At 40.0% G+C, this 19,488-nt stretch overlaps 1 protein-coding gene across 1 annotated transcript in view; it reads right to left on the bottom strand.

The window, feature by feature from the left end:
• Positions 1–19,488, bottom strand: part of LOC117574503 (tight junction protein ZO-1) — a 45,698-nt gene that overhangs the window by 5,663 nt on the left and 20,547 nt on the right. The window contains 10 exon segments of the mRNA XM_034258349.2: positions 380–695; positions 768–990; positions 1,858–1,957; positions 2,018–2,169; positions 2,382–3,004; positions 3,210–3,443; positions 6,501–6,761; positions 6,763–7,135; positions 7,200–8,795; positions 12,000–12,169. Of these exon segments, the coding sequence (XP_034114240.2) occupies positions 380–695; positions 768–990; positions 1,858–1,957; positions 2,018–2,169; positions 2,382–3,004; positions 3,210–3,443; positions 6,501–6,761; positions 6,763–7,135; positions 7,200–8,795; positions 12,000–12,169 (4,048 nt within the window).

The raw sequence follows: 19,488 nt of genomic DNA, 5'->3' as shown, positions 1-19,488 counted from the left end.
TTAAAGTTTATAAAAAATATTTGAAAATGTGACTATATTTAAGTATTTTTTGTATATTTATTCGAAATATTTAAAAAAAAAACCATTTGACGCTATGGTATATTTTGAATATAATGGTATATCGTTATTCCTTAAATTATATTATTATGTATATTAAAGTATTTTTTGCAATATTTGAAATCAAATACCATAATATTTGTATATCGTTATTGCTAAAATACTTCTTCGATTATTTAATTTGCTTTTGGTATATTTATACAGTATATTTGATATATATAATACCGTTTTTGAATTGTTTAGCTTCTATTCGTAGTTGGTAACTCTCATAGTTGAGTTTTTTCAGTTATTATTAATTATAATTAACTTCATTGCAACTTACCTATTGCCGGTGGCATGCCCCGATGTGGTGCTATGTAGGGTCCTGTGCCACTACCTCCATTGTAGTGATGACTGTTGCCGTTGTAGCCATTGGCAGCTGGATACTGTTGCTGCTGCTGCTGTTGTTGCTGCTGTGGCGGTGCCTGGCCATAGTTGCCATTGCTGGCGCCATAAGTGGGCTGCTGCTGTTGTTGCATGTGGCCATTGGCCTGCCCTTGATGTGGCGAGCCGGGCGCTGACGACTGTTGACCATAATGATGGTGCGAAGGCGTTGGCGGATAATAAAAGCCATTGGGTGAACGCGGCGAGCCCGAATCCTGCAAATAGTCGAGGTTGAGTTGAAATTAATTAGTATCGGCTGTGACGATTATACTTATATAAATACTTACCCCATTTTCCCAGGGGGTGGTGCCACCGCTGCCACTGCTGCCGCCGCTTTGCACCGGCGGACGATAGTTCTTGGGCTTGGGCGGCGGCACCGGCTTGAAGGGACCGCTGCCATTGCTGCTGGGCGTTGCGCTGCCATTCATGGGCACTTGGTTTCCATTATTCACATTGGGCACATTCTTCGGCAGCTTGCTGTAGTCCGCTTGTGAAACGGAATTGTTGCGACTGCAATTGTGGTGCGATGTTGCGATTGTGGTGTTTTGGTGGTGTAATGTTTGTGGGTGGATTGTGTGAGAGAGAGCGTACAAAACATGTGGTGTTGATGGGCACAAAACAAAAGCGAGAAAGAGATAAAAAGAAACGTAGACATAATTATAAGGAAATGTGTGAATAAAGATGAGTACTCGAATGAATCACTGACAAAGCACAACACAATTCTAATCATTTTGCAAACATTTATCGTTTATTGCACATTAGACATCGGGACAATGAGACTGAATCTATTTACAGGGTATGCGATGTAGGGGAGGAGTTCATAAAAAAGTATGACGAATGCAGGCAGAAAGTGTAAACTTATAATCACACAACATTAACTGTGAATTTGACAAGATTCTGGAAGATTTCTAGTGCAATATCGTGGGGTAAATTATTCGTTTCGATCACTTTAGACGAGCGTATCATAAGCCGAGATACTTGGCAGCAAACGCGGTGCGGGAATTGGACGTCGACTCCAGTAGCCCAAACCCTTGCCAGATGCATCCATGGCATTCAGTCGGGCCAGACTGTTGAGCTGCAGGCTGCTAGAGGCTGTTTGGGATCGTGGGGTGAATTGCAAATGCAAGTGACGAGCATGGGGATTATGCAAATGGTAGCGTCTAAATGGACGGCAAGAACAGGGCAAAGCGACAATATCGACAAAAGTATTTTTGAATATTTACGAAACGTTCGAAAATGCATGCATTCAATTTTTTTTTTGAAATGGCAAAACGTAAGAGAAAGAGAAAGTATGAGTTCAATTTATGCTTTCACGTACGATTAAACGACAGACAGAGATTAACTAGAAACTAGAATTCTTGCTACTCTAAAACATACCTATATTTGCCATAATCGGTTTTCGTTTCCACCAATGGTTTGCGTGGACTGCTATCCAGTCCCAAATTCGAGGGACGTTGTGGCGTGCCGTTGCGTGGATCTGCAAAGAGTCGAATGATTAATCACTATCAAAGAGATGGACTCTTATCGAGAGACTTACCTATGTTACGGGACGCATTCATGTCGTGGTAGAGCGGTCTGCCGGGGCTGCTTTGGCGGTTCAGATCATTGGCTGCCGCGAAGGCGCGTTGATCGTGCGGAGCGGATCGACCATAGTCCATAGACTGTCCCACGGGAGGCAGAGGGCGACCACTAGAATAATGATAAGTGTGAGTATAAGAATATGAGTGAGTGCACTAAAGGTATAATAAACTATAATTTCACTTTAAAAGATTAGCGATAATGACTAAACAGAGATTTTAAAGCAAGACTTTTCGGTTTTAATAAGAAAATTGAAGTTCTTGTTTTAATTTTGATAGAGTTTCAACATGAAGATTCAAAATTGTTAAACATATGACATTTACCTTGCATTTGGCACTGATTTGAGATCATCGGGGGCGTTGGGTCCCAGTCGGCCCAGATTCTGCATGGCCAGCTGTGAGTTGTTGTACGAGTCGTAGCTGGAGACACTGTCGTAGGAGGAGACGGCAGCTCCGTTGCCGTTCGTCTTGTGCTGCGCCGGGCTGCCCATGGCTGCGTTCATGCGAGCCTGTCGATCGAGGGAGGCCTGTTGCTGCTGCTGACGCTCGATGGTGTCGCCTCCGGCACCGACCAACGTGTTGCGGGTCACATACTCGGCCTGGACATCATCCTGTAGCACAGCCTTGCCAAAGAGTCGCTCCTGAGCACTGCGACCCAAGGTTCCGCCCGAACTGCCGTTGCGCGATGAAGTGCCTGAGGTATTGAGCGGCATATCGCCTGGCTTCGACTGACGATCGATGCGAGGTGGCAGGTCCGGGGCATTGATGCCGTAGAGGGACTGTGGTCGTGGGGCGCCAGTTGAGGGATCGATGGCTGGATGAGCCTGCTGCTGTTGCTGTTGCTGCTGTTGCTGTTGGGGCACATTGGTGCCGTAGATGCTGTACTTGCTGGAGTCGAGGGTCTGTCGTCGATTTGGCGGCGGTTGGACAGCATGATCGTAGGGTACCTGTGTGGTGCATATATCGGGTGTGGAGTTAAGGGTAGCGAAATAGATTAGCACAAATTGTGATCGGTGATGATCGGTAATGAAATAGTTTTATGGCCTGAGCATGGAATGATGTTTAGTAGGGCGCATGCTCTTGAGTTTCGCGATATGAATCGGTTGAGTTCTGTTTGTTTATTTGTTTGTTTGTTTTCTTTGGACCTCTTACCGTATATGGAGGTGGTAGTCCTTCACCAATTATGTCTCTATCCCTATCCAAGTTATCCTGGTTAGTGGCAATCGATGGATCTGAGCTCGCTTTAACCAATTGCGGCAAATTGCCAAGCGACAATGATGCGGATGGCCCGGGACTTAGCTCCAAGTCTGACTCGGGACTTGATGCATACGATAATCGGGATGTGGTCATGGGGAAAAGGAAATCATCGGAGAGGGATTCGACCGGCTGTTATGGGGTTCGTTCGTTTGTTTGTTGTTATGGGTGCGTTATTAGGAGCAGAGGCAAGTTTAGTTCGTTTGTTTGTTTATTTTTAGCGATAAGTTTAGCGCGCGAGCAATTTGGATTTTATTCGATTATCGGAAAATAGCAATCAACGGTTTTTGTATTTTTTTGTTTTTTTTTTTTAAAGTGGGTTTTTCATTTTTGTTGTAAACGTAAAACAGCAACAATAAACGTTGATGAAACATAACAATTTGAATGATTGATTGACGTTCGATTGCCAAGCATAATAAATATTGTATATGTGTGTGTGTGTGTGGACGAACACAAGATATTTTCATAATTATATTGTTTTTGTTTAGTTTTGGACGAGGACAATTGTTGAGTATTGTACGAGTATTCGGTTATTCGTTGATTCGTGTTTGCAGGATTTTATTTGGGATTATGCATCGAGTTTACGGGATGATTAAGCGGGAAATGACCATGATGATGTATTTGTTTTTTTTTTTTTTTTTTTTTTTGTTTTTTGTAATTTTGTATTTGGATTTGTATTTATTGGTTGTATGTAAATAAAAGAAACAAATGAAAACGATAAACATTTAGTTAGCAACTTGATATCAAATATTTTGGTATATGGTATATGATATAGCAAAGAATACTTTATTCTCTGCCGAGACTTAAGTTAAGAATGTAAATATGTAGGGATTAAATTTATGTGATTACCACTCGCAACGGCTCTCGTTAATTTTGTAAATCTAACGAGTAACGAGTGGCGAGTGGCGATTGAACTACTTCGGGTTATAATTACATGCATTAAACATAGATATATACAGATACACACATACATTCATGTCGAAGCACTTTGTGATTGTTTAGTGACAACAACTACGAAACTCATGCACAATTACTTTACGGACTAAATTAACTTTGATTCTCATGCAATGCATTCGTTGCTTTGGCCCACATTGTTGTTGGAGTCAGCATTGTTATTATGGTTGTTGTTGCTGTTACTATTGCTGTGGTTATTGCTCATGTTATTCAAGTTGGCAATCTGATTGGATAGATTATTAAAGGCCAGGTTCAAAGATCTAGTCGCATTGCCCCTAAAGCCCGCCTCCTCCAGCCCACCAGCAACATCATCATCACCATCGACCAAAGTGCCAGCGCTGCTGCTGTTATTCCCATTGCCCAGCAGATCATTGGTGGATGCATAACTGCTGCCATAGGCCAATCGCTGCTGCGGCTTCAACACCTGCTTGGCATTGGACGTGGAAGAGGAGACAGCTGCCTCTAGCTTGGCATTGCTGTTCTTCTCCTTGTCCTGCAGCAGATTCAGACTCGAGTCAAAGACATTCTTCTGCAAGAGCTCGTGGTAATAGTACGGCGTAGTGCGGCGCTCAATGGAGACAGCACGTCGACCCGCACACGTCGAGGCAGCTGCCGGCGTGCTTCGATAGCCTGCTCGACCAGCATTGCTGGTGTGATACAGATAGCTGCTGCTATTGCTGCTGGTGGTCAGCAGATTGGGTTGTGAGCTGTGATACTGGGAGTTGACCTCCTCATCAGCTGGCACGCTATCGATGCCGCCTCCGTCGAGCAGCTGACCATTGCTGCCTGGCATCGAGGAGGCGGGCTTCAGAATGGGCACCATGGTAAGCGATTGCCGATTGCGCGTGAGCAACTGTTGCTGCTGCTGTCGCTTATGTTGCTGCTGCTGCTGCATGTAGGACTCATAGCCAATGGGCGGGGGGCGTGGTGGCGGTGTTAGCGTGCAATCATTTAGGGGCAGAAGCGTGAATGAATTGCGCCTTGGTCGCATCGCATTGTAGCGTGGCACAGAGATCGATGTGGGGCGACAGCAGGCGAACTGGCAAGGTTGCGCTATATAAGGGGGGAACAGCATTTCGGTGGGGGATTCGGGAAGCTGCTTCCCATATTAAGTTTTGGTTAGTAATTATGTAAGGTGTGTATTTGTGTGTGACAGGTAAAAACGGGGTAAACAGTGTGTGGAACGTTTGTGTTTCAAAGGGGGAAAAAAGGTTAGAAAATAAAATTAGAATATTGACCATAACCAGTTTGTAGAATAAGAATTAAACAATTACAGCGCAAAACTAATATTATATTAGAGTAAAGTTCATGTTTTGATTAAAGCAAAATTGGTGGTGCCTAAGGGAAACTAAAGGTAAATAGAGTTCATTCAATATATCTAAAAGTCAGTTCACCTTTGCCTATGTCAAACAATTTCATTTTACTTTTAAGGTGTTGCAATGCAACTTATTAAGGAAGGAAAGGGAAGGACTTTCTATGGAGTCAATACTGGTGCAAAACAAAAGTTTATTGACTATTTTTCCCTAAGATCTAATAGATTCCTAAAAAACATGTCATACTACATTCTTAAAATAAGCTTAAATTCTTCTACGATTTACTCAAATCTGAGTTCCAGTTTTGCATTTTCTACGAACAATATGTTGTTTTCATTTTCAGAATGATAAACTATTATTATACTTATTATTATTTTTGTATCTGAGAATACTGTAAATATTTCTAATACACTTTAAGCTTTTTTTGTGTTTTTCTTAATTATTCATATTATTATTCTTCTGCATCCTTCTTGGGCAAATTAAATTGCTACTTCTGTCTTTTCTTAGTTATTGTTCTTTATAGTCTTGTGGTTTCAGTCTTAAAATTCTTTGATTTCCATTAAAGGAATGTATATAAAAAGAAACTTTATATGCAACTTATGGTTCTTGTACCTTACGGATAAAGGGCTTCCCTATAGGGATGTCCCTTGCAACTGTATCTATTCAATTGTTTAATCTTTTTAATCTTCGCAGAAGCTAGTGTAGACTCTTTGGCCCCAGCACCATTATGGATAAGTTATCACATCGAGAAACGTAGCTCAGTTATCATGTTACGTATTGTATGTGGAGCATTAATAAAGATCACGACAACGACATCGAGATTATGAGTTCTACTGGACTTAGAACTAACTACATTACGATTACACTAGACAACGACAAGTTGCAAAGAGATAAAAAAAAGAGAGACGAGAACGACACTAACCTTGGACTCGGACATCCAGACAGCGCCGCTTTGCTGCAAATCGATCGAGTCGCGCAGTTTGCGATACCAGGACTCCTCGTCGTTGAGCACAATCTGTGTGCTGAAGATGTGCGACCAGACACGCTCCAATTTCTGGCACTGCTCCAGCAGTTTTTTGGAGCTCTTGTGCGCTGCCTTCGGGAGACCGTGGCGCAGCTGTTTGATCACGTGCTTGCTGTCCGTCTTCAGGAATATGACAATGGGATAGAATTGTGCATAGTTTCAAGCGATCCACGGCATTGGGTGTGATGTCCAGCAGTGCGTGCTTGCCCCGATCCATGATGTCTCGTATGTGCGACAGTCGAACAATGCGACACTTGTTGTTGCTACCGTTCGTCGCATTGGCGCTGCTGCTGCTATTGGCTGTGCTGGTCTTGTCGTCGTCCTGCAGCGGGGTGCAGAACTTGTCGGGATAGTCTTTGGCGAGTTTCTCCCTAGCTAGATCCGAGACGGGGCCAAAGAGGACGAGGGGTCGCACGAAGCCAGGGTGACGTAGAACCACGCGCTCGTAGGCGGGAAACTTGGAGATGCTGTCCGAGAAGACGACATCGTCCCAGTTCTCACGCGACAGGCTCTTGGAGCGACGATGCGTGGAGCTGTCGGAAGAAAAGCAACGGAATTAATAAATATATTTATTATGTTCTAATATGCGGCACTTACCGACGACGTCTGAAGAAATTGCCGCGAGATTCATTGGCATTCATTTCTTTTTTGGTGGCATTGAACTGAGCTGTGGCCAGCTCCTCGGCCCGCGACTTGTTTGGAATGACGCCGCGCTGCATCTCCTGGTGGCCGCGTCCAATCTTTAGCACCTGCCACGACCCAACGACGCCGTTGTGCAGCGTATCGATGACACGGAAGACGTCGCCTGCCTTGAAGGCCATCTCACCCTTTGACGGATTGTCGCAGTGGAAGTGTGTCTTGATGTGGAAGGAGTCGCCACGCTGATTGGTCACCACCTCATCGTACTCTTCCTTGCAGTACTGCACAATCAGATCGATACGATCCTGCAGACTGAGCAAAAACAGCACCGCCTCCTCCCTGGTCACGCCATGCATATCCATATCGTTCACCTTGAGTATCTTGTCGCCCGGCATCAGACCTTGCAGCGATGCTGGCGATCCCGGTTGCACCGCGGTCACAAAGATGCCCGCCTCATTGCCGCCAGTCAGGCGAATGCCCACGCTGCCCTCCTTCTGGAATGAGATGAAGCGCGGCTCCGCACTCTGACGCTCCTCGTACAACTGTCGCCGCGAGCTGTAGAAATCCTCTTGGGCGGCACGCGGTGGCGGTGGCCTTGGGGGCTCATCCACACGTCCACGCCCTCCATTTGTAGGCGTCACCGGTCTATCCAGCTGTTGCAGCGAAACGCCATCCATCAGCGGACCACGCGAACGTCCGCGTGGCGTGAGATTGCTCTTCTCCTCATTCAGCCCATTGCCATTAACGCTCGGTCCATTCGAGGTGCGTGTGGGCGGCTGCACGTACAGATTCTGTGAGGAATAGCTGGCACCTCCGGGCACATAGGCCTCATCCAGATTGTTGCTGCAACTGGAAACCTGCGCCTGATGTGTGGCATACAGATTGGCATTGCTCATGGCCTGTTGATGTCCCGAGTTGTTCAACTGGCTGACCGTCGACTGGTTGGTGATGTCCCGCAGGACGACCATACCGAGACGCTCCTTGCAGCCATCGATGATCTTCTTGGCCTCCTTGAGGCTCATCGTATCCCCGCAGTTCGTGTTGTGTATGCGTGTAATCACATCACCCTCCTGCAACGAATATCCGTTGGCTGTCAACTGCTCCCGTGCCTTCGTCGAGATTTCCTTAACGAACAGGCGACAGCCGAGGACAATGCCATAGTCGTCCTTCTTGCTGCCCTTGGTCAGCGTCACCTTAATTGGCTGGCCACCTGCCACGCCTCCCCCAGTGCTCTGCACCAGCGACGAGTTTAGTGAATTCGGTTGACTCATGCTGGACATGACTGCGCTGGGCGCCTGGCTGCTGACCAAGCCATTGCCATTGACGACGTTGACGTTGCCGTTGCCGTTGGCATTCGTCAGTCCCATGCCCATGGAACTCATGCTGTGCGAGTGCTGATGCTGTGCGGGAATTGCTGTGGCCGCGTTCAACGGCACGCGGCGTTTAACCACCAGTGTGACCGTATTGCCGCTATCACGCAACACTTGCACGGCGGTCGCATATTCCACGTTCTCCAGCGAGACGCCATTCACTGAAATGATGCGATCGTTTACTCTGCAAAGCGAAAGTGGAGAAAGCATTTTAGTCGCAGCTTGCGATAGAGATCACACATATAGCAGCAATGTTTTAATAACTAACACTTAATGATAAATGTGGCGAGTGTGTTTGTTTGAGTTAAAGACTTGCACTGAAAGTGTAGAACTTTAGTTAATTTTTAAATGACATTCGAGTTGAGAGAGATGAGCATATTATTACTACTCGCACATTTAATGCGCTAATCACATTTATAAAGAACACGATATGTTTATTGCAATGTATGTACTTATCTTTTCTGACTGACTGACTGATTTATTGACTGTACTATCAATACAAAGAACACATGGTAAGAGCTAGAAGGCTAAACATTTTGTGGCTCAAAGTGGTTAGTGTTTTTATTCAGCTTGCTTATTTTAAAATCTGCCTTTGTTACAAAGTGATATTGGCTGAGTTATCAACACATTGGTGTAAAGGTAAGAGCTAGAAAGCTGAACACTCTGGGACTAGCTAGTAATATTTTCATTTAATTTATTATAACCTGATTCAAGTTGGCTGCTCTTGCTTTGAGCTTCAGCTGAGCGAACGAATTGCAACCTTCATGCTATCAACTGCAATTTGTCATTGGCCTTAGGTAGTCGATTAAATCTATGGTCAAACATTAGCCAAGTATTAAGAACTTGCAAGTCGTGACTGGATCTGAATGTGGATGTGTGTGGAGTAATCAACATCCACTAGTATGCAGGTCATTAGAGAGCAAAGCACACCAACAACTAAGCAACCAAGCAACCAGGCAACCATTTAAGCAATCATTAGTCAAGCAGCTATATAGTAATTAACAAAATGCACAGTAGCAGCAGTTGAAACCATTTAAAAGCACAAACTGCTGGTCAATACAAATTGGGATAAATCTCATATCTAATTATTAGATTGCTCGAAAAGAAACCAGGCTAGGCATAAAGCAATGTCTAGACTGGAGATGAGAAATAGAGAATTAAGACCAACTCTGTGACAGAGACGTATGCCTCTGTATGTCTTTCCGTTTAAGCGGCTTCTACACTTCAATAGACAACAATAAGGTTCACTTATATTTCCAACTTCTACTTCTACCTGTAGCTGTATCTTATTCTTCATATTTCAATTCTTTGTCCAACAATTACCAACTGTTCTTGGAACGGAACGGAACGTAAGAGGATGACGCGGAAAAGTAAAATGAAATAAATAGCACATGACGAATTACATTTACTGGATTTGTACGTATGTGTGTTATGTTGTCTATAGACAGACTGAGAGACAGACAGACAAATGATAATGATAATTGTGAAAATTGCATGTCTATGAGCCAAACACGATTAACATGGCCAAGAGCGCATGAAGTGCGGCCAAGTCGAGGACGATCTTCGTCTATGCCGCGTTTTACTTTCGGTTGACAAGACTTGAACACTTTAACAATTAAGCTGGTCAAAAATGCGGCAATAAAGTGGAGGAAGAAATTCTTGCAAGGGAGAGGTGAAGTGTGTGGGTTAGGCATAAGCATTCCAAGTGAAACTTAAGCTTTCATCTTTCAGCGCTCGCACTACGAATACATTCATGAATAGTACTCATTGCCGGCCGGCCGGCTGGCAGAACTATTCAACGGCCTTTTATGTGCAGCTAATTTACACTTGCCGCCGCACTGAAATATGCTTGTATCTTCCTTCAGCTCTCTTCTCGTGATTTTCCTTTTAAAATTCGCTGCAATCCCCAGCCAGGTAGACAAACTCAAATTGTTCTCTGCTCTGCGCTCGGTGCTCTGCACTGTGTGTCGTGTAAATAGTTTCTTTGGAAAAAAGATTATGACAAGTTTTTAATCACTCAAGCACGAAAGGTATTGGAGAATGTAGAATGGAGCATTGGGCAGGTCGCTTCGCTCCACTCGGTTTCATTCCTCAACACTCGCCCCCATTCCCTTTCCTTCTTGCGCGTCTATTGAAAAACGTTTTGGAATTTTTATTATCAACACACGGCAACACAGAGAGCATCAGAGGAACTTTAGCCGCAAAAAACCCCAGCCTCAAAACGTTAGCTAAGGCGTTACCTTAATTATTCGAGGGCTCCGCGACGTGAGTTGAAGTTTTGAATTGTGTGTTGTGCGCTTTTGGGTTTCTAATTTTCGGCTGTGAGTTCTATTTACAATTCTTAGACCAAGATTAACGATGTCAGATGTGAGATGCCCCTGTCAATGGCTTAACTTATTAAGCCAAGCTGTCAGGGCGTGTTGGGCATTTATGATGAGATTGGTCAATATCTAGACTAGAGAATAGTCAATAACATCTCTAGAAAGCATATGGAAGCTAATTTAAACTGCATAGAAGCATAAAATGCATTTAAAGTTAAGTTAATGGTGTATTCTTCTTTAAGAAATACCTCTAAATATATTTTAAGAAGAAGTAAATTCATATTCACAACTGGTTGAAGACAGAGATTTTTTAATGATTAATTGAAAACGGGAAACGAAACTATTTTAAATGCTTAGAATTGTACAAACTATTTCAAATTTACTATAAATATTTAAAGATAAATTTTTAATATGCTCCCTTAAAAATCGTATGTTTACAAACTATTTCAAATTTACTATAAATATTTAAAGATTGATTTTTAATATGCTCCGTTAAAAATCGCATGGTTAAGAAAATAGACAATTATTAAATAAAGCGTTATAAATAATCCCCATAAAAATATAAATTGTTCATTTCATATTTTTAAATTAAATTGATTAAATGTTTGCCAAGACACTTCAACTACTGAATGATCTGCTCTTCCTCATGAACATATTTAAGTTGCTACTGTAACTAAGGAGGAAATGCACTGTTTGTGGTTATAGCATTTGTTTATGTGCAAAACAAAGACTTGAGCTGACTAAAGCTTGGCAAACACATCACATGAGGGCACATTAAGAGCTCAGAACGAGACAGAAAGAGAGAGAGTGAGAGCATGTTAAACATTTCAAACATAACAATTAATTTCCTGCCCTGACAGCGACAACAGCTGACACATCAGAATCATACTCAAGTATGTAATTATCAACAGCTGTCTAGCGATTCAAGTTCACATCTCTGCCTCTCTCTCTCTCTCTCTCAACGATATTTCGCCAAGTCATTTGGTCACAGAAGAGGGGATAGACTATAGATATGCTTACTTTCTATATATAGTATAGAATAATATAGTATGTATGTAGGTACTTACTGCAAACGATCCTCGGCCGGTCCACCTTTGAGCACATCGCTGACTGCAATCGAGGGATCCCCGTTGGCAAAGTGGGGATTATCACGTCCACCGGAAACGGCAATGCCAAACCCATAGCCGGGCACTCGAGTCACCGAAACTGTGTGATACTCCCATGTGGTGCGATCGCCCTACAATGCAGCATAGGAAGTTGAGAAAGGTATTGTAGTAAAAAATACTCGTTTTTTTTTAGTTTTATGTACATATGTGTATTGTGAATGCAAAAGAGGAATTGAGGAATTACTTGCTGTAGTTTTTTTTCTTCAATTTATTTCAATATATTTTAATTGGAATTTGTTAAGGATGGGCGCCCAGCGAAGCAGCGAGAAAATATTGTTTACGAGGCGGAAGTGCACATGTGACTTCCGTTTTACGATTTACATGCACTTGCCGGAGCCCAAAACAAATATGCAAATTAACAACGAGCACCATTCAATTTTATGGCTAATAGAAAAATTGCTTAAATAGGTTTATGGCGTACACAAATATTTTTAGAAAATGAATAAAGTTCCTAACAGAAAACATTCAGAGTAGTGGTGTCTTTTCATCCATTATAAAAATCGTTATTAAATATATTAAATAGAAAGTGTTCTGGACTTTCTCTCTATTGAATATCGATTGCTGGTAATTTATTTGTAACACATTTAACAATCGTGAATTATTTTAAATTTCACTGCTTCACTCACTGTTTGATTTCTAAAGACTAAAATACTATTTGACTACATTTGGTCGATATTTGTTTAGTCTGTGGATTAACTAAATAATTGTTGATGACCTAATCGAACTGCATTTAATATTATATAATCCTTAATATATCTATTTTATGGTCGGTTGATTTCAACGCATTTTATTTGATGAATCGTTTCATAAACTTCAGTTCGTTTTAGTCAACATGCGAGGAACACTTGTTGTCTACTTTATTTTCTTATATTGGATAATTTATAATCTTAGATATAATGTGAATACAAATTTACACAATTAGGGATCGCGAATAAATTCAACCTTTTTTTTTACAGGAAGCTGTGCTGTTTAAATTCACGAATGTTGTTTGTGAGACTTATGACGAGTCGTTGCTGGTGATAAATAAATGTCGATTGCATGCTATTAATCGAAATAAGACTGTCTTCAATTTCAATGCAACAATCATAAAACCGTGTAGCAATATTGTGCTGGCCTTGCAATCGTATAAAAAAGCGAATGGATATAAACCCTTTGTGTTAAAGGCAACTATTGATGCTTGTCGATTTGTGAAAAGATCTTATAATCCATTTGTCAATCTTGTCTATAGACAATTTAAGGAATTCTCAAATATTAATCACTCATGTCCCTATGTGGTAAGTTTTACAACTCGAACCAACTTGTTTTATATTCTGTGATATACTTTCATACAGGGTGATCAAATACTCGATGGGTTTTATCTGCGACCCGATATATTGGGGCTTCCATTGCCAACTGGTGAATATCTATTGCAAATGGATTGGATATTTGATAAGAAGAAGCTAGTTATTACGAATGTATATTTCGAATTTAAGGAAGATTAGTGAATTTCATCAAATTATTTGATACAATCAAAAGAAATATACAAAAGAAGTAAATGATAGTTTTTATAATGAAAGTGTTTGGTAATAAAACTAATTTTACAACCATTTTGTCTCGCACCTGTCACTATAGATTAATAAACTGATTTAGCTTACAAATTGTTTACTGCATTTACACTCATCACTCAGCGGGTGGCATTTCATTTTCTGATTTCCGAACTGTGAACTGTGATGGGAGAGCGGACGCTGTGCTCAATTAGATCTCAATCACAGCACAAATCCAATAATGCGAAAATAAATCAATTAAAAATAAATCCCATTGAGTGCTTGTTCAATGCACACTCTGTATTGTGCTGCTGTGATTCATTGCAAGTCTTTCGTTTAGAGTGCCAATCCCCCATTCCGAGACCCAAGACCAATACCAAAGTCTCGACTCTCAGGTGGGCGCCAAGCGAATATCGATGGCGTTACGAGCAGTCGCGACGCATCCAATTTCGAAATCATTTGCAACTTGAAGTTGAAGAAACAAAAAACTAACAAAATCAAATTAAAATTTCACGTGGGCTGTGGCGAGAGACTCGTGCCTTGGAAACTGAAAATTAACTAAAAATAAGAAATTTGTTAGACTTAGCCATGTGTTTGCGTGGGCTCATGCTAAGTTATAAATATGTATGCTCATGTCTGTATTTATATTTTTCTTTTCTTTTCATTTAGTTAGTTAGCAGGTTGCGTTGTCGAAGTGCAGGTGCAACGGGAAACATCCTAAAATTAGCATAAGTCGCATTTTGGTGTGTTGTATCTGTATCTGTTGTTAGTTAGTTTAGTTGTATCTTTGGACTGATCTTCATTTTTGTGCATTAAATTGTTATGCTTGGCTTGCATGGCGAACACAACCGAATATGCAAGCGAGAAAAAGTCGAAGATTTATGAACGTATTGTGACCGAGTTCCGTTGCCAACGGGGCGGGCGATAAAATTATAATTAACTTAATTGCAAGTGAAATTAGCTTGAAGTTTAATGATCTGCTCTGAAATGAATGCGTGCGGAAAACTCCCCACAATCGAGGGGGAAACGAAGAACAAAGCAAGAACTAAACCATACTTTCTTTGTAGTTTTGCTCGTGTTTACATTCAATGCTGGAGGAGAGTCATTTTTAATGTAATTTATTATTCATATAGCATGTGTGTTGAGTGACAGCACACCTCTAATAGGACTACTGAACTGTATGATTTATCACATGTGTAAATAGCCAAGATAACACACAACAAAATTCTAAAAATACTATTGGGTAACAGAACATTTTGTGCACGAAAGTAATCATTAAATTATTATTGTGTAAATCAACGCTCATATTATATTTAAGTTATTTTCACAAATTAAGTGTTTGAGACTGTAAACTTTAAATTCATAAAAAAACATTCACACAGCCATTTTGCATTACATAAATTATGGAAATCTAGATTTGTATTTCGTTGTTTCCGCTACGAATTCTTAAAGTGATGTGAAGTTACATCTTTATGTTTAGTCACATAAAATAAATATTACCCAGTGTCTTTTATCTAATCTGAAATCAGAATCTTTATCTCACCAACAAAGTAAATAAATTAAAAACCATTTATAAGTTCCCATGAGTTTTGGGTTCTACACATTGTGGAGTACTTTAAATTTAAAGCATTTCAACAACGAGTTTTTTTTTTGTAACTTTAACCTTCACATAAAAATGCTTGACATTCATCTTGGGATGTTTTGTCTACGTATGCCTTAGAGTTTATACCCGGTGCACATTGGGTAGAAGGGTATAATAAATGTGTTATATATCTGAGAGAAGAACGCATAAATCGTATTTCTATATTGGTCGAGCCGTTTTCTGGATTTCCCTTTGGTAAGTGGTAACAATTTAAGGTACTATTTAATTGACAAATGTTTTTATAAACGCTTTGTGAAACTAAATACATAATACATTTAATAATGTAGCTATTTAATATTGTTAAATGAGTTTTTGGATGGTTGACTTTAATGTAGTTAAACTTGTGAACCGTATCATTCTACTATTTTTGTATTTCGATCAAAGTTTGTAAGAATAATCAGTTTACATAAACCATCATGAGAGCACGACTTATTACTTTAAGCATTTTTTTCATTTGGATTTACAATCGGAGTTTTAATGCAAGTATAACGAAAATAAAGGAATATATATAATAGTGAATTACAGATTATTTTTTTTGATCAGGAAGCTGTCACTTTCAAGTTCACAAACGCCGTATGTGAGAGCTATAACGAGACGTGGATGGTCATAAATACTTGTCGACTCTATGCGATTAGCAGGAATAAAACCGTTTTCAATTTTAATGGAACGATTCAGCATCCCTGCAGCAATATTAAGATAAACATGCAAGTGTATAAAAAAGCCAATGGATATAAACCTTTTGTTTTAAACGCCAAAATGGATGCGTGTCGATTCATCAAAAAACTATATAATCCATTTGCTATACTCGTTTATAATTTATTTAAAGAGTATACTAACATTAATCACACATGTCCATACGTGGTGAGTTTTTTGTTTCTTCATAGTTTGTTCTGTTAACTTTCTTTTTTGTTTGGAAAATTCATATTTTCGCAGGGTCCGCAAATAATTGAGGGATTTTATCTGCGACCTGATCTATTAAGCCTCCCATTACCAACTGGTGACTATTTATTGGCAATGGATTGGATATTTGAAAGGAAAAAAACCTTCATAACGAATTTATACTTTTCATTTAATGAAGATTTTTGAACTAATAAAGTTGAAAACAAGTGCCCCAAAATCAATTGTTTATTTTTGTAGAAGTTAAAAGAAACCCAACTAATAGAATAGTTATAATGTTAATTGCTGTTCACATCTCAGAGACTTTAAAAATCTCTCTAGCGTAGCATTTAAAATGAAGTTAATTTAGAAATTCTGAGTTACTAAGTTACTTATCGAGAGGATGATGATTTTTGTAAATTCTGGCAATGACCCATTTCTAATCACTTATGGATAGTCAACTTTTATTGACAGAAATTTTTGAATGTTCTTAATTACATAAATTAAAAACATGTTGCATTTAATATAGATTTTAATATAGTAGTTGAATGGCTTTTTAATTGAGCGAGCGTTTTGGCTGATGAACCGTGTTAAAACTTTGTAAAATACATTAACCGAAGCTATGAATCAATGGAATAGTCAGTTCAAATAATCCAATATGCAAAGAAGTATTTTGACGTTCGGAATTTTTCTCTTTTGGCTAAGTTACATAATGAGTTATAATGTAATTACAATATTTGCTGGAAGCGTTGTGATTGTGAAATAAGTGATTTATTTTTGGTTTAACAGGAAGCCGTTGTGTTCAAATTTACAAATGCAGTTTGTGAGAGTTACAACAAATCATTGATGGCAATACATAAATGTAGATTGAACGCCATTAACCGAAATAAAACTGTCTTCAATTTTAATGGGACGATTCTGAAACCCTGTGACAATATATTCATGGAAATGCAAATGTACAAAAGAGCCAATGGCTATAAGCCTTTATTTTGAAGGGAACTGTGGATGCCTGTCGATTTGTCAAAAAGTCATATAATCCTTTCGTTATTCTCATCTATAATCTATTTAAGGAATATTCAAATATTAATCACACATGTCCATATGTGGTTAGTTTTTCTTCTTTATTTCAATGTTCTGTTTTTTATTCTGCAACATTATGTGTTTTGCAGGGTCCCCAAATAATTGAAGGATTTTATTTACGATATGAGCGTTTTAACCTTCCAATGCCATCTGGCGATTATCTATTGGCAATGGACTGGATATTCGATAAGAAAAAACTATTTATAACGAACTTATATTTTGAATTTAAAGAAGATTTCTGATTTGTTTATCTAAGAAATAAGTAAATTCCGAAGTTTCTCTCGAAAAGGTAATGGATAAAAATTAAGAGACACTTTATTTTTTAATTCTAAATAGAAATAAAATTGTAGCGGGTATCTCAGCGTCTTGCTTATTATTCACAATTATGAAGTGAGAACACCTTGATTTATAGAGCATTTATGACTCGTTAACGACTTCAATTATAAGGAAAAATCTACGCAGTCACTTGGGTTTGCTTACCAACATGTTGTTTGGCACATAATCCGGAAATTTCATTGTTGTGACTGTGGATGTGGATGTTGATGTTGGACGTGTTGGGTTGATGTTTTGATAATGGAAATGTTTCTCATACAACGTAACGTAATTAACATGAGCATTTAATTCAATTGTATGACATTATTTTGGATATTTATTTTATTTTTCTTTTCACTTGTTTTGAAGTTATAAAAATTATAAATTTGTGTGTAGATATAACTAAAATTGAGCCACAAAAAATATTAGAAATACAAAAAATGTAAGCCTGAAGCTGATGTCACACTTTCAATTGTTATTGGGAACACAGACTGCAGGTAAATAACAATTATTGATTGCACTTTAACGCTGTCTGAGATAATGATTTAAAAATAAACTCGAATGTCTTGACTCTAGACTAGCTGCAGCTTCAAACGAGAGACAATTTATTGAGGAATTTGAACAGCGTAGAGCACACCGGCAAAATGTATTTGCATATTATTATATCTGAGAACGCGTCATTCAGTGGCAAACGGATATTGCCAGATATTGTTGTTTGTTTTGGTTGTTTAACATATTCTTTTTTGGTAATTTGCTTTTGCTTTGTCTTGCGTCTTTAAGGGTGTTGGCTGTGGCCAGTCAAGGCGGCTTTAATTAACACACACGCACCGCATTTACATGCTAATTGATTGGCGCACGCACTTTAAGATACATTTTTGTTGTCTCTTATTTTTTTGTTTTTGGCTAGATCAGATCAACGTGACGCGACGCGAATGAAAGCAATTGCATTGTCTTCTTAGGTATTGGGCAATTGCTCAAAAAATGAAAAGCCAATGACCCAAACAGCTGCCAATTTGGAGCGCAACACAAAAAGTATCTGTTGGATGCACCGAAAGTGAAATGCTCGCTCGCTTGCTCGCGCCTGCAGCTGCTCGCTTCACTGGACAGCAACAGAAATTGCAACTTCAACTGCAACAGCAACAGCAACAGCAACTGCAACCGCAGGCAGCGCACGAATCACATTCGGTTCGCCATTCGATTAGTACACGTATTTGTAATTGTATTTATTGTGCACTTCAATAATTGTAGTAGTACTTTATTTGGGCAGCTGGCCAACTAATTAACATTTACATTTCACACAAGCTTTTGGTATTTTGTTGTATATTTGGTATTCATGCGAGAGTGTATCGCGTCAGATACAACTTCACGTCGTTGCGTTGTCGTTGCTTGCGCCGTCGCAGTCCGCACACGGCAAACGTTGACGTTGACGGCTTGAAACACGCTTCGAAACTATTTTACAATTGTGGATGGCAGTCGACTTCCACCCAGTCACAAGATCCAAAACCGGAGAGCGAGCGCAAAGCGAAACGAAGTGAACGAAGCGAACGAAGCGATGATGAAGGCATAGCACAAAACAAACAAGCGAATGAATAAAGGCACACAGGCAAAAGCAAAAGCAAAGGCAGCCAGCCAGTCAGACAAGCGAACACGAAGTCGACGACGACGACGACGAAGAGAAAACAAGCAAACGCGACGTGCAGTAGCTGCTGCCCTATCTGTTGTTGCATTTGTATAGGTAACACTGTGTGTGTGTGTTTGTGTTTGTGGATGCCAATGCATGAATGTGTGCGTTTGTGTGTTTGCTCATTGAGGCCGGAAAGCGGCAGCGAAGACAAAAATGTAAACAAAACGTCAAAAGCAAATAGCAATATTTGATAAAACTGTGTATGAAAGAGATTTTCAACTTGTTGTGGAATCTATTGCATTGTGGAACCTATTTCTCGAATTGTGTACCACT

The sequence above is a fragment of the Drosophila albomicans genome, chromosome 2R, assembly GCF_009650485.2.
Source record: "Drosophila albomicans strain 15112-1751.03 chromosome 2R, ASM965048v2, whole genome shotgun sequence".
Taxonomy (NCBI): Eukaryota; Metazoa; Arthropoda; class Insecta; order Diptera; family Drosophilidae; genus Drosophila; species Drosophila albomicans.
Note: the sequence above shows the minus strand (reverse complement) of the source record. Positions and strands in the feature narration are given on the sequence as shown.